The following is a 17818-nucleotide window of genomic DNA, read 5'->3' as shown; positions in this document are numbered from 1 at the left end:
GTGCATGTGAGAGACCCCACAGCCACTATGGTTCACACAGAGTTAGCTCGCTGCAGATGTGTTAACTCCTTCTGTGCCTCGACTGATTTATGTAATCAGCGGGAGAGTTTAGTGGTTTAAATTGTCTAAGTTTACAATTTTCTTGCGTTGTAAACTTGAAAGCTGTCATTATTTCAGAAAAACATTTTATTACCCCACCTCTTTGAAGGAGCTGGCTTAGGATTGTTATTGGAGTAATCAAGTTGAGCAAGCGCACCAAACTATTTCCAAGTATGGCAGGCAAAGAAAGGAGCTGCGTGCTCAGCTGCATGCACCTGAATGCCTCCCCTGCACTCTGTCTCGGGGTCTGGCACGGGCATGGCTGTCTTACATAACGCTATGAGATCACCCAGCACAGATTGAATGCTGTAGTACGTATTTGTTGTCATCAGTCTCATTACATGGCTTTACACTTTGCCACTCTGTGACTTTTCAGATTAATTTCTCTCTGAGTTTATACGGTGCCACTGCTTAAACAGCGCAAACACGAACGGCTTCTGTGTCCTCAGTTCTTCCCTCTACGGGATTGAACATGGCTTCTCGCGCTGGAGGAGGAGATGAACTTCTTGCCAAGTCCTCTAATGCTGGCAGGCTGTGTAAACGGTGTCTCCGGAACCTTGTGTTAGCCCCAGCATTTCCATAAGCGCCCTTCATCCCCATTATGTTATTCTTCATGAGCTGCACCTCCACTCCAGCTCAAGGCGTCTTCCGGGACCTCTCACCGGAGTGGCCCCTTGCATCCACTCAGATGCCTGTTTACTGCACACAAAAGTCCACAGGATTCATCGTCCTGCAAACCAGTTCATAGTATGATGCAAGCTCGCACAGTCAGAGGCACCAGCGCCCACACATGTGACATCCTGCACACATCTGTTTTCTAGGAATTGTTGGATGCGTGTCTAACTAAATATTAGTGACGCCTGTGTGTGTCCCGAAGAAATGGGCTGTAGATGCTCGATTAAAGTATTGGAATCTGTTTGCCCCTGATGAAAATGTCATGCTTAATTTCCAGTTTCAGCTGTGTTTTGCAGGAAGAAATATTTGTGTCCCGCCGGTACACTGTGTGCTGTCATGAAGATAATGAATGGTAAATAAAGCGCAGGGAACACAATGTCTTAGCATATCACCGTGTATGTCCATGCTGGCTCATAAGGATTTTTCAGTTGTTGAAATTTTTGGTCACGCATTTACTAGAGTCCTAAATCAAAAAATACACTTTGTTTAATCACAAGTGTGATATCTATAAATTCTTTGTGTAATGCACATTTTCCTGATTTTCAGCCAAAGTGAATCCCCCCTCAAAATTGGCGCAACACCTAGACTGTGTAAAATTGTCGTTTAGGATAACAGAAACTGAAATATAACATCTCAAACTGTCAACAGGCCTGCATGTTCCAAGTGTGGATGGTTCCAAGTCTTATTAGAGCAACATATTTTCAGTTGAGTGGTCTGCTCCAGCAAACTGTTATTCTCTCTGAGTGGGGAAACTTTGACAGGGAGTCAGAGCCCACTACAAAAGAAGAATGTAAAAACAACTGAAAATGAATCTCTGTGAGCGCAAAATAGCATATTGCTAAATTGTTTTGGTCTGGCGTAAGGCACTGCCAAGAAGAGGGCTTGAAGTGGGATGGCGTGAAAGCGAGGGACGGAAGCAGAGGGGTTCTGCAACTGAGAGCTGAATTATGGGTAGCTGTTTGACACACAAGCTTGTGACATGGAGATAGTTGGAATATTATTTCAAATCCCAGTCCAATAGATAGAATTTCTGATGCAGACAGCGTACAATGTTTTGATAATGACAGATTAAGAGTCATTACTCTTCCTTCATCCACTATTGTTCGCCATGAGAAATGGCAATTACATGAAGACAATTCTGCCTCACTCTGTTATTTCTCTGCAAATGCTGCTCTTTCATTTTTACCAATGATTATAAGCTCTTACATATTCATTGTGGATTCAGATGATTACTCAGGCTGCACAGTGCCAAGGCCACTGTTTCAGACCACAGACTCAGACTTTGGCACCAATTCAGACTGTTCAGTTTGAGATTAACCAATTATTGTCTGTTATTCTTTATTTAGCTAAAAGCACACGTACACACTTTTCAGTTACTATTGTTTACTTCTGTTTATGGGCAAGGTTCCTAAGTTTAAATTAATGGAAATCTTAATGGTACAGAATGCAATGATTTGAAACAAACATGCTTCCAAGCTTGTGGCAACAGATTGGCGAAAGCTCTTTCCGATTCCCTTTTTCCAACATGACAATGTATAAAGAAAAGTCCAAAAAGAAGTCATTTTCTGAATTTGATGTTGAAGAACTTGACTTGCCTGCACAGGGGACCTGACCTCAACTCCATCTAAAAACTTTGGGGTGAAATGACAACTGTGAGCCATGTCTCATTCCCCAATATCAGCTGCCAGGTTCCAAAATCTTGTGGAAAACCTTTCTGTAATATGTAGGTGTCCACATCAAAACTCTGCTTTTCAATCTGTAACAGATGGTTATTGCAATTGTGGTTGGCTGTCACAATCAAGATGTCTTTTTGGATTCAAGCAAAGTTGAAGAACAGTTTTCATTTTAATAAAGTCAGTTAAAGAAAAAGTTTGACATTTTGAGAACAACACTTATTCACTTTGTGGTGAAGAGTTAGATGAGGTTAGCTTTCCTTAGCATGCACGTTGGAGACTGAGAAACAGCAAGCCTGGCTCCTTCCAAATGTAACAAAATCAGCCTTGCAGCACTTTTTACACTCACTAATTATTACAATATATTTAATTTGTCAAATTGTTTTTGGAAAAAAAAAGACAACTTGCTGTTTTACAGTATTTTACATGAGCAAAACTATTTCTTGGCTCTGAGCAGCTGCCAGCAACCAGCAAAGTGTTGCTGGCCAAGATGCAGTCTGGAAAGCAGTGGATGTTAAATGCTCTGGTACAGAAATGTAGTTTCTTTCTTTCCTTTTTTTAAAGAAATGCACACACTATAATTCATTCTGCTGAAGCATTCTCTCTGATTCCTTAGTGTTTACTTTGTTGTTATGTTTCACCAGGCTGGTAATATGCCAGTTTGTCTACTTGGTCTGATTTGATGATGAGCTGTGATGCATGTTAAAGAGAGTGTGTCTTGCCAAGAGGACGTGGTTAAACTTTGGCTGACATGTGCCATGGCTTCTTTCTCTTTTTTTCTTTATCTGCGGAGAAAATTCACAAGGTAGAAGTATCTATGTTCTGTTTGGCAATATTAAACATTACTTAGGTATTTTTACTTTTCAGGCCTAGTAAGCCAAAATGTTATGACCACTCACTGAAAAAATTAATAACACTGTTAGCATACCAATGTTACAGTTGGATCACGAGCCAAGACTGGCTTACTAGTATCAATCACACTAGAAACTGGCTTTTATTGGTGAAATACAAATAAATATCACTATAGAAACCAACATACTGTATGCTATTGACCCTTTTTGTGATCTCGCGGCCATCCTTTTTTCTGCCTGGGTGTGACAAATTGAGTAAATACACTATGGAGAGAGAATGTGTTTAGTTTTAGTTCTCTAATCCAACATTATTTCCTTCTAATCTCATTTGTTCCGTACAAAAACGTAAATTCATCAAAGTCATTACTTTGTAAACGAGGTTCAAGTAGCACTTATCTGCACATCTTCCATTTATCCTCGAGTCTGTCTCCCGCTCATGCATGGGATATCACTCTGTCGAGCATTTCCAAAGTTCTCATGTTACTTGAAAAAATACACATAGCAATAATCTGATTTATTTCCTCCCTTTTTAAAACAAATCAGATATGTCTGCTTCTCAGAGACACTTCTATGTGCCTCTTGAAGAGGTTCCAGTCTGGGTTGCACAGCAGTGGTGCCAGTGGTTTGTTATCGTCGGAGCAGACACCGCTATCTCTGACACTGCATAAGACTGATGGGCTCTTGAAGGTGCTGGACCTACAGGAAAGTACCAGATACTTACTCTGAAGGTCCCCCAGAACTGATTTATCAGGAGATAAATGAGATAATGAGCTATTTGTAGGAGACGTACTACGGTAATCTAATTTGCTTTCTAGGTTTGGCAAACAAAGAGGGAGTTTTTGTGTTGGCTTGAGTAAAATCTTGCCAATTCCCATTGTCCTTAATAGAAAGTAAAGGAGTACTGCTGTTTAGATACAGAAAAATGGTGAAAATGCAGTCTGTGAAAATGCAGTCAGCTCATCATCTTGAAAACACACACAGAAAAACTGGAAATGTTGACCTCAGCTTCCACATCAGCATGTCGCAGACTACAAGGAGAAGAGGTGCAAGCTTCGCCACCACACTCTCCTCCTAACCCTCTCATTTCGCTCCAGTGTGCGAGGATCACATTACAGTGCCCCTTTCATTAGCAGCCAGTGCAGCCATTTAACATGAATCTTAGGAGACGGGGCTGCTCAGTTTCCACACGGAACAAAAATGACCACTTCAACATGAGTGACTGTGTCAGACTGTGACATGATCTCCCATCCATGAACGAAAACCACATGCTAGCCATGTTCTCATACTGACCAGCATGGATCACTTCGTCTTGAAAATAATTGTTTGTTTAATGGAAAGAAATGTGGCAAATGTAGCTGCACATTGTGTTATTTTATGTCAAAGGTCCCCTCCTTGCCACAGTTCCAAAACATAATCCTAGCATGAACAAAACAACAAGCACTAGCTGTCCCGCCCTATAATAATGAGTTGGGTAAGTGTTTATTGAAAAGGGTCAATTCACGTGTCTTTATGATGGTTGTGTGAGGTTATATTCCAAAACATAATAAAGGATCACTACTAGCTGTTTGATTCTGTCAGTAATGTGTTCAAATACAGAGTCTGTAGCAGGGCACTGAACTTTAAGGTGACATGACTTGATTATAATGTCAACTGGAACATAATTATAAGTCCTGCTCAGTGTTTATGTCTATGACATAATCCCACAAGGGGGTTCGAAAGAATGGAAACAGTTTTTGAGCAAACAAATTGAACATCAAACAAGAACTCTGGAATATATTGCACTGAGGCAAAATGCAAATTACACCTATTTCCTGATATTTAGGGCACAATTACATTCTTTACAAATAAATTCAAAATGAGAGTCTTTTAAAACACTGAGCATCAGTTTAGAATGAGATCAGGATTATTCCAGTGGCAGGCAGCCAGAGTGCTTCTATAAACCCGACTGCTCACATTTTCTCATCAAAGTGTTGTCTAAATATGCTACTGTAAATAGGGAGAGGTGAAGCAGAGTATTTGTTGATCTTTCAGAAATCATGCTTATTTTACTTGTTTTAAACGTAGCTTTTGTTCAGAGGAAAAAGGAAAAAGTTGCTTCATAGTTGCTTCGCATGAGCTTCTTGTTCTTGTTATTCAAAGAAAAATGTTTACTTCCATTTTTGTGATTAATGATCTGCCGTGATATTTGATGCTTTGGGTCAAGTTGACTAGCACGCAGAGTGCAGTCATGTTATTTGACGGCAACATTTTGGGCTGAGAGTGTAGCTGTGGTCAGAGTGCTGGTGCTGAGAGTGGCGTTACAGGAAAGCCTGGCTGAGTAAGGACATGAGGACTTTCCTAGTCAATGTTCAGACAGTGTTCCGCTGCATTTCAGCATGATGATGGCAATGGTCAAGAGAGGGGATTTATTTTCTGGGGGAACTGCATTTGTCTGCTTCCAAGTAATTCTACCTCGCTTGTGTGTCATCTACCAAAACAGTGACTGTAATTTGCATGTCAAACCTCAAGCAAAGGAGGGGCGGGGGGGGTTTGGAAAGAGTGCTGAGCTGTATCTGGTGGTAGCAGAGGGAACCTTGTGGGAGGTATCTCTGTGGTTCTGTGTACGTGCAGAAAGTGAATAAGCCCAGAGCTGAAAAACTGTCAGCCTGTACACTTTTTTTTCCTTTAAGTAGTGAAACTCGCCAGGTCGAGGGCTGCGGGGGCATGCACAGCGAGGAGCGGGTGACTTGGGGTGAAAGGGAGTCTTTCAGCTGGATGCATTTCGTGGATGTTTTGGGAAGCAGTGATGGAAACAGGGGAGGTCAGGCGGCCCATTCCTTCCTCTGGGGTCCTTGCGGTGTCAGAGCAAAGAGAGAGATTGAGGGGAAAGAGCGGCTGTAGCAGTACAGAATGTCTTCAGCCTGCTCTATATTAACCCAAGTGAAAACAAGTTTAGCCACAGCGCTGCTCCCGCAAGTACGCAGGTAGACTCAAGACCGCTCAATGAGGCAATGCTCCCACGGGATAAGGAAGGGGAGATAAAAAGAAGAGGGATGAAAATTACAAGCTGCTAGCCCACACTTAAACTAATATTTATGTACCATACTTACAGCAAAGATAAATGTTGAGCATTGGGTGGTTCTTGTTTTTCCAAAATAAGGAAAGTCATTCAGGAAGAAGAATTTCAGGACGGGTGTTGACTGAGTTTGGTGGAATAGATACAGATCTCATATGAGTGTCACTTTAAATCCCTTAACAGACGTAGGAGAAAATAATGGAACATTTAAATGTCAGACATTATATAAACACAGATGGGTCGTGTCAGATTTAATGCCAGTAAGCAGCACTTGATGTTAATAAAAGATGTTAAGTGAAAGTCCTTCATTCTAAATGTTACTTAAGTACAGAATGTACCAAAAAGCAAGACTATATGTTCTGCAGAAAAATGACTGATTATGAAGGACATTATTAGATTTTAGACAATGATATGGCATTTTACTGTTGCAGTTTCAAGTTTTTAACTGTCATATATAGTTTGGTAGATCCAGTGCTTCTCAAGCTAGAGGGAGCAGAATAAATGTAAGGTGTTGTGAGTTGTGTGAGTTCTGCTGCACAAATTTGTATTCATTCTTGGCATTTTCTGATGAAATATCAGATTATTTAACCTCTTTGAATCTTAATGTATTCAATAAAACAGTATCTGAAGTTTAAAACTGATATTACCTGCTATCTAAAGCTAAAAAAAGTAACGTTTTACCTATGATGACATCTAAGAGATTAAAAAAAAACATCTCAGTGTGCTGGAAAATGGGAAACAACACTGACTTCAGTCTGACTTCATTCGTTTAGAAAAAGTGACACACCAGTCAAAAGTACAGCGCGGTCCATGTTAAATATTGACGAGGGCAGCTTGTGACTGCTCACTGTTGCCTGTACTGATTTACTGAGTCACAGTCTGCATGTTAGGTTTATAAAACAAGGACATGCAGGGCCTGTAACCCATATTAATCTTTTACAACAACACAGAGACCAGACATCAGAATCTATTATTATCTCTTTGACCTCTCTGGCCCCTGTGATTCTCACCGCTGCTGATACATCCCACAGAATCTGATACAAGTCAGTAGAAAATGTTTATTGTACATTCAAAGCTTTACTCATACTGGAGAACACAGACTGTATTGTGTTGGATTATGTTCATTATGAAAACATCATTTATCAGACCTGCTGTATAGGCTACAGCTCATTACTTATACAATGTGGTATAATGTGGTATGCTTAAATCATGTTGTACAGTGATGTATTATGTGCAATAAAAGAAGAAGACAGTATAACCGACAGTTAAATTAGTGGCTTTTACACGTTACATTAGGTTGTTATCAGAATACGTCAGCGTTATGCATGATTTGAGAGTACACTGATGCACACGGCATGCACACTGAAGCTCTAACATGAAAAAGTTCAGTACATACAAAGATAAATGAGTGTCTGGCTGAATAATTGTTCACTTGAGACCACACAGCTTGGGCAAGATTCCTCCCTGTCAGCGAAAAAAGCAAAAAGGCTTTGACAGAAATTTGTTCATCACCGCCAGTTTATATTGCAATTTAGTGTGACTCCCACTAAATACCCTCATATAAATAACAATACATACTTAAGATTTATTATGAATTGTGGTTTTTAAGCAATCACATCAAAGTTTTCATTACATCCTTTTCTAAATTTAGGCTTTTCATACCAAGTCACAGCTTTTCAGAATTGAGACTTGAGTTCACTTATAACTTGCATGTTGTCTAATGCCATTTCCAGAGTGTTTTTTTAATCTCAGCCTAAGTGACAAAGTTAATTATTTGCATTTTTGGTTAATTTAAAGCTAATTACAAAAAACATATCTGTAATACAAGGAATGAATACTTGTTTCAGAACACATACCTTAAATTGCATTGCTGTAACAGCTTTTACTGGCTTTTAAGTAATTCTCCCCTGAGTTTGGCTGTGATCTTGTAATCTAAAGGCTTCAGTGTTAAACCATAAGTGCAGTTTAAAGAGAAGTCCTCATTTGGGCATTTTTCAATGCTGAACTGATGGAGCAGAACTGCAAAGAACAAAAATATCTCCACTTTGGCAATCTGGTCCCCAATACATCTTCTCTTCCCTGCTGAGAAGATCATAACATTGTTGGTGAGATCCTTGTCTAGGGAGCCGTTACCATCCAAGAAGCGTGAAGGGTCAAAGATATGTGGGTCCTTCCACATCAGGGGGTCATGATTGACGGACCACTGATTGATGAAGATCACTGTGTCTTTGGGGATGTGGAGGCCACCGACAGTTACATCCGAAGTTGTGGAGTGAGGGATGGTGACGGGGACAAAGCTGGTGAAGCGCATGACCTCGTAGATGAAGGCGTCCAGGTAAACCATATGAACTCTGTCCTCGATAGATGGCAGCCTGTTTCTCCCCACCACCTTGTCAATGACCTCATGGAGTTTGGTTTGTATTTCGGGGTGTTTGGCCAACAAAAGGACAATCCAGTGAAGACAAGTGGAGACAGTATCCAAACCTGCACCGAGCAGATCTGACACTGTCGCCTCTGTGTAGCTTTTGGTGAGCTGGTGTTCACTGACAGAATTGTTAACGACACCAATAATAGCATCACTCATGTCCCTCGTCACCTCTTGATCAAAGGTCTCTCGGTGCTCCTCCACTTTGCTCTTGACAAACTGAAAGAACTCTTCATTCAAGTGTTTAAAGTTCCTGAAGGCACTACGGACTGGATTGGGGAAAGACTGAAGCCATGGCATCACGTCTACCAAGCTGCCAGCCCCTACCGTCTGTCCAAACTGATCCACGTTGTGTAACAAGGCTCTGAACTCGGTGTCATCATGTCCATAACGCTTTCCAAAGCACAACGCACAAATCACGTTAGCAGCAGCTGCCGTCAGCTCATGAGCAGGGTTGAAATACTTGCCCTGAGCACTGAATTTAAGGAAAATCTCGACAAGCTGCATGGCTTCAGCCACAATTTGCTGCTCAAAAGCTTTTTTGGTCTGGCTGTTGGCAGATGAGAATGCTCTAATTGTTGTTTGAGCAATTTTCCTGTGCATCTTCCACTGTTTGCTGTAATTCATGAAAGTCATGCTTTCCCCCCCTGAGACAATCTGAAAAGACACAAAGTTTGGTCTGCCTGCGAACTCTGTGCTGTGCTGTATCAAGGCCTGACGTATCGCCTTGTCTCCATTCAGAACCACGATATCGCTGCAGCCCAGTCGTACCTGATACACATCGCCATATTTTTTGGCGAGCTTGGCGAAGGTGATGTGAGGCATCTGGCCCAGCTGCATGGCGTTGCCCACCACAGGCCAGGCAAAGGGTCCCGGCAGTCTCCTCTTGAGCCTGAGGTTCCTGACCCACAGACAGGCTTCCAGACAGACGAGGAAAACAAAAGAGGCAACCAGAGCAGGATGGACCTGTCCACTCCATTCCCTGATGATGCTGCTGCCCTGCACACCAAACTCTGCGTCCATTTGAGCCATTGCGTTGTCTGTAGTTTTTCTAAAATTGACTATACGTAATGCAGCTTTCACTTAAAATTGGAAACCATTTCACCAATTCCTCTTTTCTTCAAAATATTAAAATACAAAGTATATTCTCTAATCCTGAATTGTAATTAAAACAGCCCAAAAAAGGTCTCCAAGCAGTGCTTACATGCTGTCTCACCCTTCCTCCTCAGAAGCCGGTGAGATGGGCTCGCTCAGATTGAGTGGTTAGCGGTGGTGCAGCACGTCTTCAGATGACCACTTTAGAGGAATGCGGATTCAAGCCTTAACACTTCGCTTATATGTATCTCTATGGTGGGAGGGGTCAGCAACTCAGGTTTTTTATTATCTCTCCCCTCCCATTTTGACCACAGCCTGCAGGCCTCAGTCTTATTCCCACTCAGGCCTGCTTCCAGCAGCGTCCCTTGAAGGATGATGATGGAAAAGGAGAGCAGCTACTTAATCGGACATGTTGCCAAAAACTACAGATTTACAGTTTTGTTGCCAAAGAATGTAACAGAGATTAGAACAACATATTTAAAAGACAAACAGCTTGACATATGAGGAGTCGCCGAATAGATATTTGTTCCAAAATATATAATATTTATTTGTTACTTTTGAATATTGCTCAGCAATAAGATGGAATTTTAAAGTGGCAGCATATATGGTAAATAATTAACAGTGAGCTGGAGATTGTTTTTTTCCTTCATAGATGACTTTGCTGTTTGCACGAGGCTGTTTTAAACACGATCTGTTTTTTGTTATTTACAACCAAGCTGTTAATTATAACTATACAAGGAAAGGGCTCTGGGATATCACCATGAAAGCTGTGGTTTTCAAGATACAAACAGCACAATTTATATGCTCCATAAAATATATATCCAGGAATATTGTTGGCAGAATAGACCTTTAAACAAAGGTCCCTGAGATAATGTAGCTGTTATTGTTGTGGCTGCATCAAAATAGTTTCAAACAGAATTCAGGACAGCTATAAATCTGATATGTGGGTGTTTGTGCAACAAAGAAAGGATCTTAAAAAAGCATCAGCTTGGGTTTTAGTGATATTCAGCCACAAGTCAAATATTGCAGTGGTTTCTATTTATGGAACAATGAGCAATGACAGACATCTAAACAACAGCAGTGCCTAATGTCACAGGGCTGGCACATATCTGACAGCGCTAACAGTGGATGAAATGCTTTGAGACTGAGAAATTAGCATATTATTGTAGCCAGAGATATAGGTTTAAAGGAGCATTTTGAGGTTTTAATTCAACCTAATTTCTAACAATAAATTGACAATGAAACCGTACACACTGTATATTGACAATTCACTTTATTCATTTCAGATACAGCTTATTTCATCATTATATCAAGCCTCAGTAGGCCTTGAATGTTAAAACATCACAGATTAAATGCTTTTACATTCAAGGTGTACTGAGGTAAGCTTTTTACCCTGACACAGACAGAAAAACACATCCCTTGGGCATTATAACATCAATTTTTGAATTCAGAGAATTAAAGAGAGTGCAGTGACATCCACGTAGCTTTGAAAAAGTTTTTGTAAACAAACATGTTTTTGAGAATGCCTCTTGAGTGAAAGAAATTTACTGCACATGTGTTTTGTTGTACTGGTGAGACATGTATTTGGCATGGTAGCTGCAGTGCTTGAAGTACAGTAAAACTGAACCCTGGATACATAAAGTTTGTTAAGTGTTCATGGTCCACAGTAACGTCTCCTCTTCATGCTTTGAAAAGTGATGGACACTCCTTGATGAAAGACTTCTTTCTCGCTTCCCAGCTTTGTAAACATGCACATTTCTGTCTCCCTTTGATCAACATGCTTTGTTTATTGTGTTCATATGCTTTGAGTACAGTAGATAGTGAAACAGGTTAAATTTAAATAAATTTATTGTCATACCTGAAATACAAAATTATATAAAAAAAAACAACACTTTGTAACTGCTTTATGTAGCAAAGGTTAAATATACTTTTACATATTATAAATCCAAACAATAAGTCATCAAGTGACTTGATAACATTCACAAACATTTCATATACAGTTATAATAGTTTACATTGACCTTTAAGGGATGTAGCTAATTTCTGCACACACTCACACACACACCATACAGGTACATGCTCAAAAGTGGATGTAAAACAAGCACACAACTCAGCATTATTTACAAAATCTAATCAAGTATAGAGTATTTAGTGAAGCAGAAATTTAATATCTTTCCACTGATCCTGACTGTCCACACACATGCATTTTACATCTTTGAAATCATATTCTCAGCCCTGCACCAACAGCAATTAAAACACAGACCATGTTAAGATATTAATTAAATATCCTTGTTAAATATGAAAAATAATATTACAACAGTATTATTTAGTGCAGGCATATCGATACTCACTGATAAATGTCATTGGTGGGAAAGTGTTTGCTGGAGTCACAGTATTGGAACATGTTGTTCATGCTGGGGAAACTAAGCCGAGCAGCTTTCCCCTGAGCTTGGTGCTGACACTGAATTGGAGGGGCTTCAGCGTGAGCCCGTATGAGCAGTCCAGAGTGAGGGGCACAGAGGGGTTGCTCTCAAAGCTGCACTGGTGCAACAAGACTGCTGTAAATAAAAACACCTGCACTTTGGCGATCTGGTCACCGATGCAGCGTCTTTTACCTGTTGAGAAAATCATCACACCGTTGGTTTTGTCTTTGTCGAGGGCCCCGTTTTCATCGAGGAAGCGCGTGGGGTCAAACACGTGGGGGTCCTTCCACTTCAGAGGGTCGTGGTTGACAGACCACTGATTGATGAATACCACCGTGTCTTTGGGGATGTGGAGACCTTCGATGGTAACATCTGAGGTGGTGGAGTGAGGGATGGTGACAGGGACGAAGCTGGTGAAGCGCATGGTCTCATAGATGAAGGCGTCCAGGTAAGCCAAGCTGCTTCTGTCCTCGATCGATGGCAGTCTGTCTTGGCCAACTACTTTGTCTATGAGCTCCTGCAGTTTGGCTTGCATGTCTGGGTATTTGACCAGGAGCAAGAAAATCCACTGCATCACAGTTGACATTGTGTCTTGACCCGCTCCAATCAGATCTGTGACAGTTGCTTCAACAAATTCTTTGGTCAGTCTGCTGTCTTCTCCATGCTCAATCACATTGATGATGGCGTCACTCATGTCCCGGGTCACCTCAGGGTTAAAGGACTCCCTGTGCTGCACCACTTTGTCTTTCACAAAGGCAAAAAACTCCTCATTGAGGTTTTTGAAGTCTTCGTAGACACTGCGGACTGGGTTTGGGAAGGACTGGAGCCAGGGCATGACATCTACCAAGCTACCTGCCCCGACTGTCTCTCCAAACTTCTCCACCCTTTTTAACAAGGTCCTGAACTCGAGGTCATCATGTCCGTATCTCCTCCCAAAGCAGAGAGCACACATGATGTTAGCAGCAGCTACTGTGAATTCATAAGAAGGGTCAAAATACCGTCCGTCAGTGCTCTGGCGCAAAAATACCTGCACCAGCTCCATGGCCTCGGCCGTGACGTGCTGCTCAAAGGCTTTTTTGGTCTCACTGTTTGCAGAGGAGAAGGCTCTGAGGCTCGACTGGGCAATTTTCCTGTGTGCTTTCCACTGTTTGCTGTAATTAGTAAAAGTCATACTCCTGCCTCCAGAAATCATCTGGAACGAGACAAAATTCGGTCTGCCTGCAAACTCTGTGCTGTGCTGTATCAGAGCCTGACGTATCGCCTTGTCTCCATTCAGAACCACGATGTCACTGCAGCCCAACCGAATCTGGTACACGTTCCCATATTTTTTGGCGAGCTTGGCGAAGGTGATGTGAGGCATCTGGCCCAGCTGCATGGCGTTGCCCACCACAGGCCAGGCGAAAGGTCCCGGCAGTCTCCTCTTGAGCCTGAGGTTCCTGACCCACAGACAGGCTTCCAGACAGAAGAGGAAAACAAAAGAGGCGACTAGAGCAGGATGGACCTGTCCACTCCATTCCCTGATGATGCTGCTGCTCTGCACACCAAACTCTGTGTCCAGAGCCATCATGAGGAGCTGACCGCGCACTTGTTCCTCAGAAAAGAAAAAAAAAAAACTTAACTTTTCAATAAAATCTGCTTGAATATGTTTGGCGTAAAAAAAAAAAAAATCTCATGTATCCATATAAAATATTTTAAATATATAAATCAAATGCCAGTGAGGTCATTATGACACTAAATAAAGTTGTTTTTAATCATTAGTCAGTCTCTTCATCAAGATTTAAGGCTTATGTGCCTGCTTTTTGCTTCACTCCAGCGTCTTATATGTTTTGCAGTTGGTGGGCAGGGCTCGGGATAACTTTCATACTCCTCCCATTGTGGTAGCCCTGCAGACCCCGCTATATTATCTCTCTGCTCTCGGTCGCACTTGGAGGCGCGCACATGAGAGCGTCGAGGGACACCGTGAGCGAGCGGCGTGAACGTCCACTGCAAAAGAGGAAGAAAAAAAAAGACTTAGCAACTGGTGACCGATTGACTTGGAGCCGCGTCGAGCCAATTTGTTTTACTAATTGGAGGACTGGCAGAGTTTGCACATTTCAAAGTGTGTCTTTCTAATATGATTTGCTCTGTGGCTGCACAGGACCCCGAAGGCGCACTTTGGCCAGAGAAAAAGTGTTTCAATACGGTTTGTCCGACTTTAAACTGAGGTTATTATAACTGAACAAAAGTAGGCGTAAATGAATTTTTATTTACCTGAACGAAACATTATTTTTTGCGGCTAATTAGACTTTATTGTTACCTTAATTTGCATGTTATGGAAGTTAAACGCATCCTTTGTGAAGAAGGTCTCAGAATTGAATCAGATGTGCTCAGTGTGCTTTAATGTATATTTAATCTATAACGTGCAATTTTAACGTCATTGTAAAAGCTGGCAATGTATTGTTTTTCTCATTGTTTGTCCGAGAAGTTCTGCAAGTCTAGCGTTTAGCAAAATGTATTTACTGTGACAGATAAAAAGTTACAAAACTTGTCAAATGAGTTTAATATGTTTACTCAGCTGCAATACAAAAATGTCAGATTTTAGAATTACAATTACATATGATTCAGAAAAATTCACTAAATTTATCTTTTTTGTTAGTATGTGCTCAAACGTGAATTTTCATGATGTCTTCAATTTTTTTAACTATAATCAGAGATTATTTGATCTACTTGTCCAGTAATAATGTTGAATAATATGAATATATTAGTAAACAGTTTTAAATATGTGTGCTCTATAATATATCGCACTTGCACATTATTTAAAGAAACAAAATCCCTCCATAGATATAATAACAGATTAGAAAATTTCACATGAATACATATCAGGCCCATTCACACTACAGTCTGTTTTTCTTGCTTGCTTGCTTCACATCATTCCTATATTATTCACCTTAGCATCATAAAGCGGCAGAATAATTCTAAAGTTTACACAACAAACTAGCACAGTAACTCAGCGTGGACAAGCCATGAAATATTGATACCCGGATTTGCTATGACATCTTGTTTTCTCCAACACATAAACTGTAGTTGTGCACAAAACTCCGGGTTACGTCACCACACGGCAAACTTCAGGTGACCCTCTTTGCAGTGATTGCAAAAGCAAAACCTAACACCAAAGCATGCAATACATCTTTCTGCAAATAAATCACAAGCTTTCTACAACATATATTGTATATTTGCCATTCATCATAACTAAGACTTATGGAAATCCCTTTGATTCTACTAACTCTCCAGTTAAAACTGGTTTTATTTCCCAAGGCAAAACATTTTCCTTTTCTGTGTGGAAGACAAACTTTGTTTCTTGTTTTCCCACCAGCTGTGAAGTTTATTTTTGCAGGGAGGTAATGACCTTAATTGAAGGTACTAAAACATTTCCCAAGTGAGGCACTAAGTCGGAGGGACACAAACTTCGCTGCCACACAGGCTTAATCAGTCATTATCAGCAGGGGGAGGGAGGGGAGGGAACAGGACATCTAATAGACTTTAAGAAATATATGTGTTTTACAACAGTTATTAGATGTGCACATTATTTTCCACATCAGGGTGTTATGGATCTATTTTTGAGCTGAAAACAAGAGAGTTTATTATTATACACAGTTAATAAATAATGGAGCACACATTTTGAATCTCATTAATCAGATATAATATATAGAGCGTTTATTGTTTATTTCACCACAAAGTTTAGAACTGGATCTGCAATGCCAACCATTTACTGCTTTGATTGTCGGATTTTTGTATTTTGTTGGTACACATTAACAGTCCCACCACTCACAAACTGTAATGCATAACTGTTTCTCATTTTGTAAACACATTTATAACAGGTCCTGAAGGCGCAGCATGCTTAAATTGCTAAAATTTAAAAAAAAAAAAAACAACTCCAGGAAGTGCAACCCTGTAGGAGCCTTTTCAGGGCCTTTTTTTTGGGACAAACAGTGGTTTACGAACCTCTAAGTGGCCGTGATAAACTGCTGTTCAGGGTTTGACATGTATTGGTTAAACTTGGAGAAAACAACAGCTAGCACCATTCCTATCCTCACAACTCCTCTTTGAAAAGCAGTCTTCTCCTCTCAAACTTCGCCATCAACAGCGTGGGCCAACTCAACAAATAGCAACGTAGCAACCATCTCAGTTCCTTCCGTTGTTGCCGCTGTTTTGGGACACTCGTAATTGACGTTGCTATTGAAGTTGTCACAAAATTATTACATCACTCCTACGCCACAATGGAAAGAGAAGGGCTGAAAGGGCGATAAGGGGGCTGTTCCTGTAAACATTCACGCCACCTCTCGTCCACTCCAAGTTCTTGCACTTGAAAGGTGTCAAATATAAGTAATCGTTTTTATTAGCGCAACTAATTACGTGCTATGTGTCATTGTTTCACAATAATGGTCCTTAAGCAGCCTTTACCAGATGTCAGTAGTTTTCAGATCTCTGCCTGAGAGCTGTTTGTCTTAAGAAATGCGGTGTGGCTGAGGACCAAAGCCTCCAGAATGATTCCTCGGTTAACCAGAGACATAGCAATGTCTTCCAATACACTGCCTGCACTGGGGATGACTGTTTCTTCTCTCCACCGTTCCTATAGGGGGAATCCTCCACCGACACCACCTCCTCCGTCTCTTTGCCTGAGCCTGCTCCTCACACACATGTGGCCACTCGCATCCCCATCACGCTAATTAGAGCCAGGTTTGTGGCTGAGGGAAGGGGGTGCTTGGGTGGTAGGGCGGGGAGGGGGTGGGTTGCAGTTTGTGTGTATGTGTATGGGGGAGGAGGGGGCAGACGGCCGGGTGGGAGGGACGGGGTGTCGTGTGTGCGTTTTGCGTGTGGCTGCCGTGTTTGCCTGTGATTACCCCTTGTAACCTGGCTGTGAAAGGTTGGCCCTGACCCTGCGCTGACTCTGGCTGAGGCGGGAAGCCGGGGGGGCGGTTGTCGGAGGAGGCTGCGGGGCGGAGGCGGGGATGGGGTGTGTGTGCGCCGCTGCATGTCATGCGCTGGCGGGTGGGCGCTCACTGTGTGGAGACAGGACCAATGGTAGACCAGGCTGCCCCGTCTCTGGAGCTAATCATTGTTTACTAGTCTCATTTCCACTTCTCGGTGAGCTACTGTCACGCACAGCACCGACAGGGAGGAAGGAAGAGGGAAGGAGGTGGGGGAGAAGGGGGGAGTCTGGGGGAGAGGAAAGCCAGGGGTCCAACAGGCAGTTGGGGAGCTGGTGGGACTTAGGAAAAGGGGAAGAGCAGAATGAATGCAGGAATCTGAGAGAAGATTTGAGACTTGAGAGAACAAAGGTGAGCCAAGACCAAAAAAGCTGCGGCCAAAAACAACCCAGACAAACGAGTAAACAGACCAACAAAAACATCCTCTGGGCCAGCGCCATCTCAGGCGGCCGGGAGGTAACCACCGGACATTGCTAGTTAGAGATGGTGATGTTTGAAATGAGAGTGTTTTCTTCTGCCAAGCCACAATATGAGGAAAGAGAGATACTTGGAAAAA

General features: G+C 41.8%; 3 protein-coding genes across 3 annotated transcripts in view; 1 reads left to right on the top strand and 2 right to left on the bottom strand.

Annotated features, from left to right (window-relative positions):
• dnajc17 (DnaJ (Hsp40) homolog, subfamily C, member 17) overlaps nt 1–16926 on the top strand; it is a 70344-nt gene extending 53418 nt beyond the window's left edge. The window contains exon 13 of the transcript XR_008599974.1: nt 16911–16926. The gene's annotated coding sequence lies outside the window, so the exon portion shown is untranslated. The remainder of the gene's footprint in view (nt 1–16910) is intronic.
• Nucleotides 7398–10076, bottom strand: LOC129347269 (cytochrome P450 1B1-like). The gene has a single exon (XM_035949568.2). It carries the CDS (start codon nt 9808–9810, stop codon nt 8236–8238), a length of 1575 nt encoding a protein of 524 aa, XP_035805461.2. The 5' UTR covers nt 9811–10076; the 3' UTR covers nt 7398–8235.
• LOC111570521 (cytochrome P450 1B1) lies at nt 11125–14084 on the bottom strand. Its single transcript, XM_023273334.3, has one exon. The coding sequence runs from the start codon at nt 13860–13862 to the stop codon at nt 12282–12284; it is 1581 nt and encodes a 526-aa protein (XP_023129102.1). The 5' UTR covers nt 13863–14084; the 3' UTR covers nt 11125–12281.
• Nucleotides 16927–17818: the final 892 nt, after the last annotated feature.

The sequence above is a fragment of the Amphiprion ocellaris genome, chromosome 20, assembly GCF_022539595.1.
Source record: "Amphiprion ocellaris isolate individual 3 ecotype Okinawa chromosome 20, ASM2253959v1, whole genome shotgun sequence".
Classification (NCBI taxonomy): Eukaryota; Metazoa; Chordata; class Actinopteri; family Pomacentridae; genus Amphiprion; species Amphiprion ocellaris.
This window is presented reverse-complemented; position numbering and strand designations above follow the sequence as displayed.

Excerpts from the sequence above, each read along its gene's own strand:
- LOC129347269 (XM_035949568.2), bottom strand. The coding sequence starts at position 9,810 with ATGGCTCAAATGGACGCAGAGTTTGGTGTGCAGGGCAGCAGCATCATC.
- LOC111570521 (XM_023273334.3), bottom strand. The coding sequence starts at position 13,862 with ATGATGGCTCTGGACACAGAGTTTGGTGTGCAGAGCAGCAGCATCATC.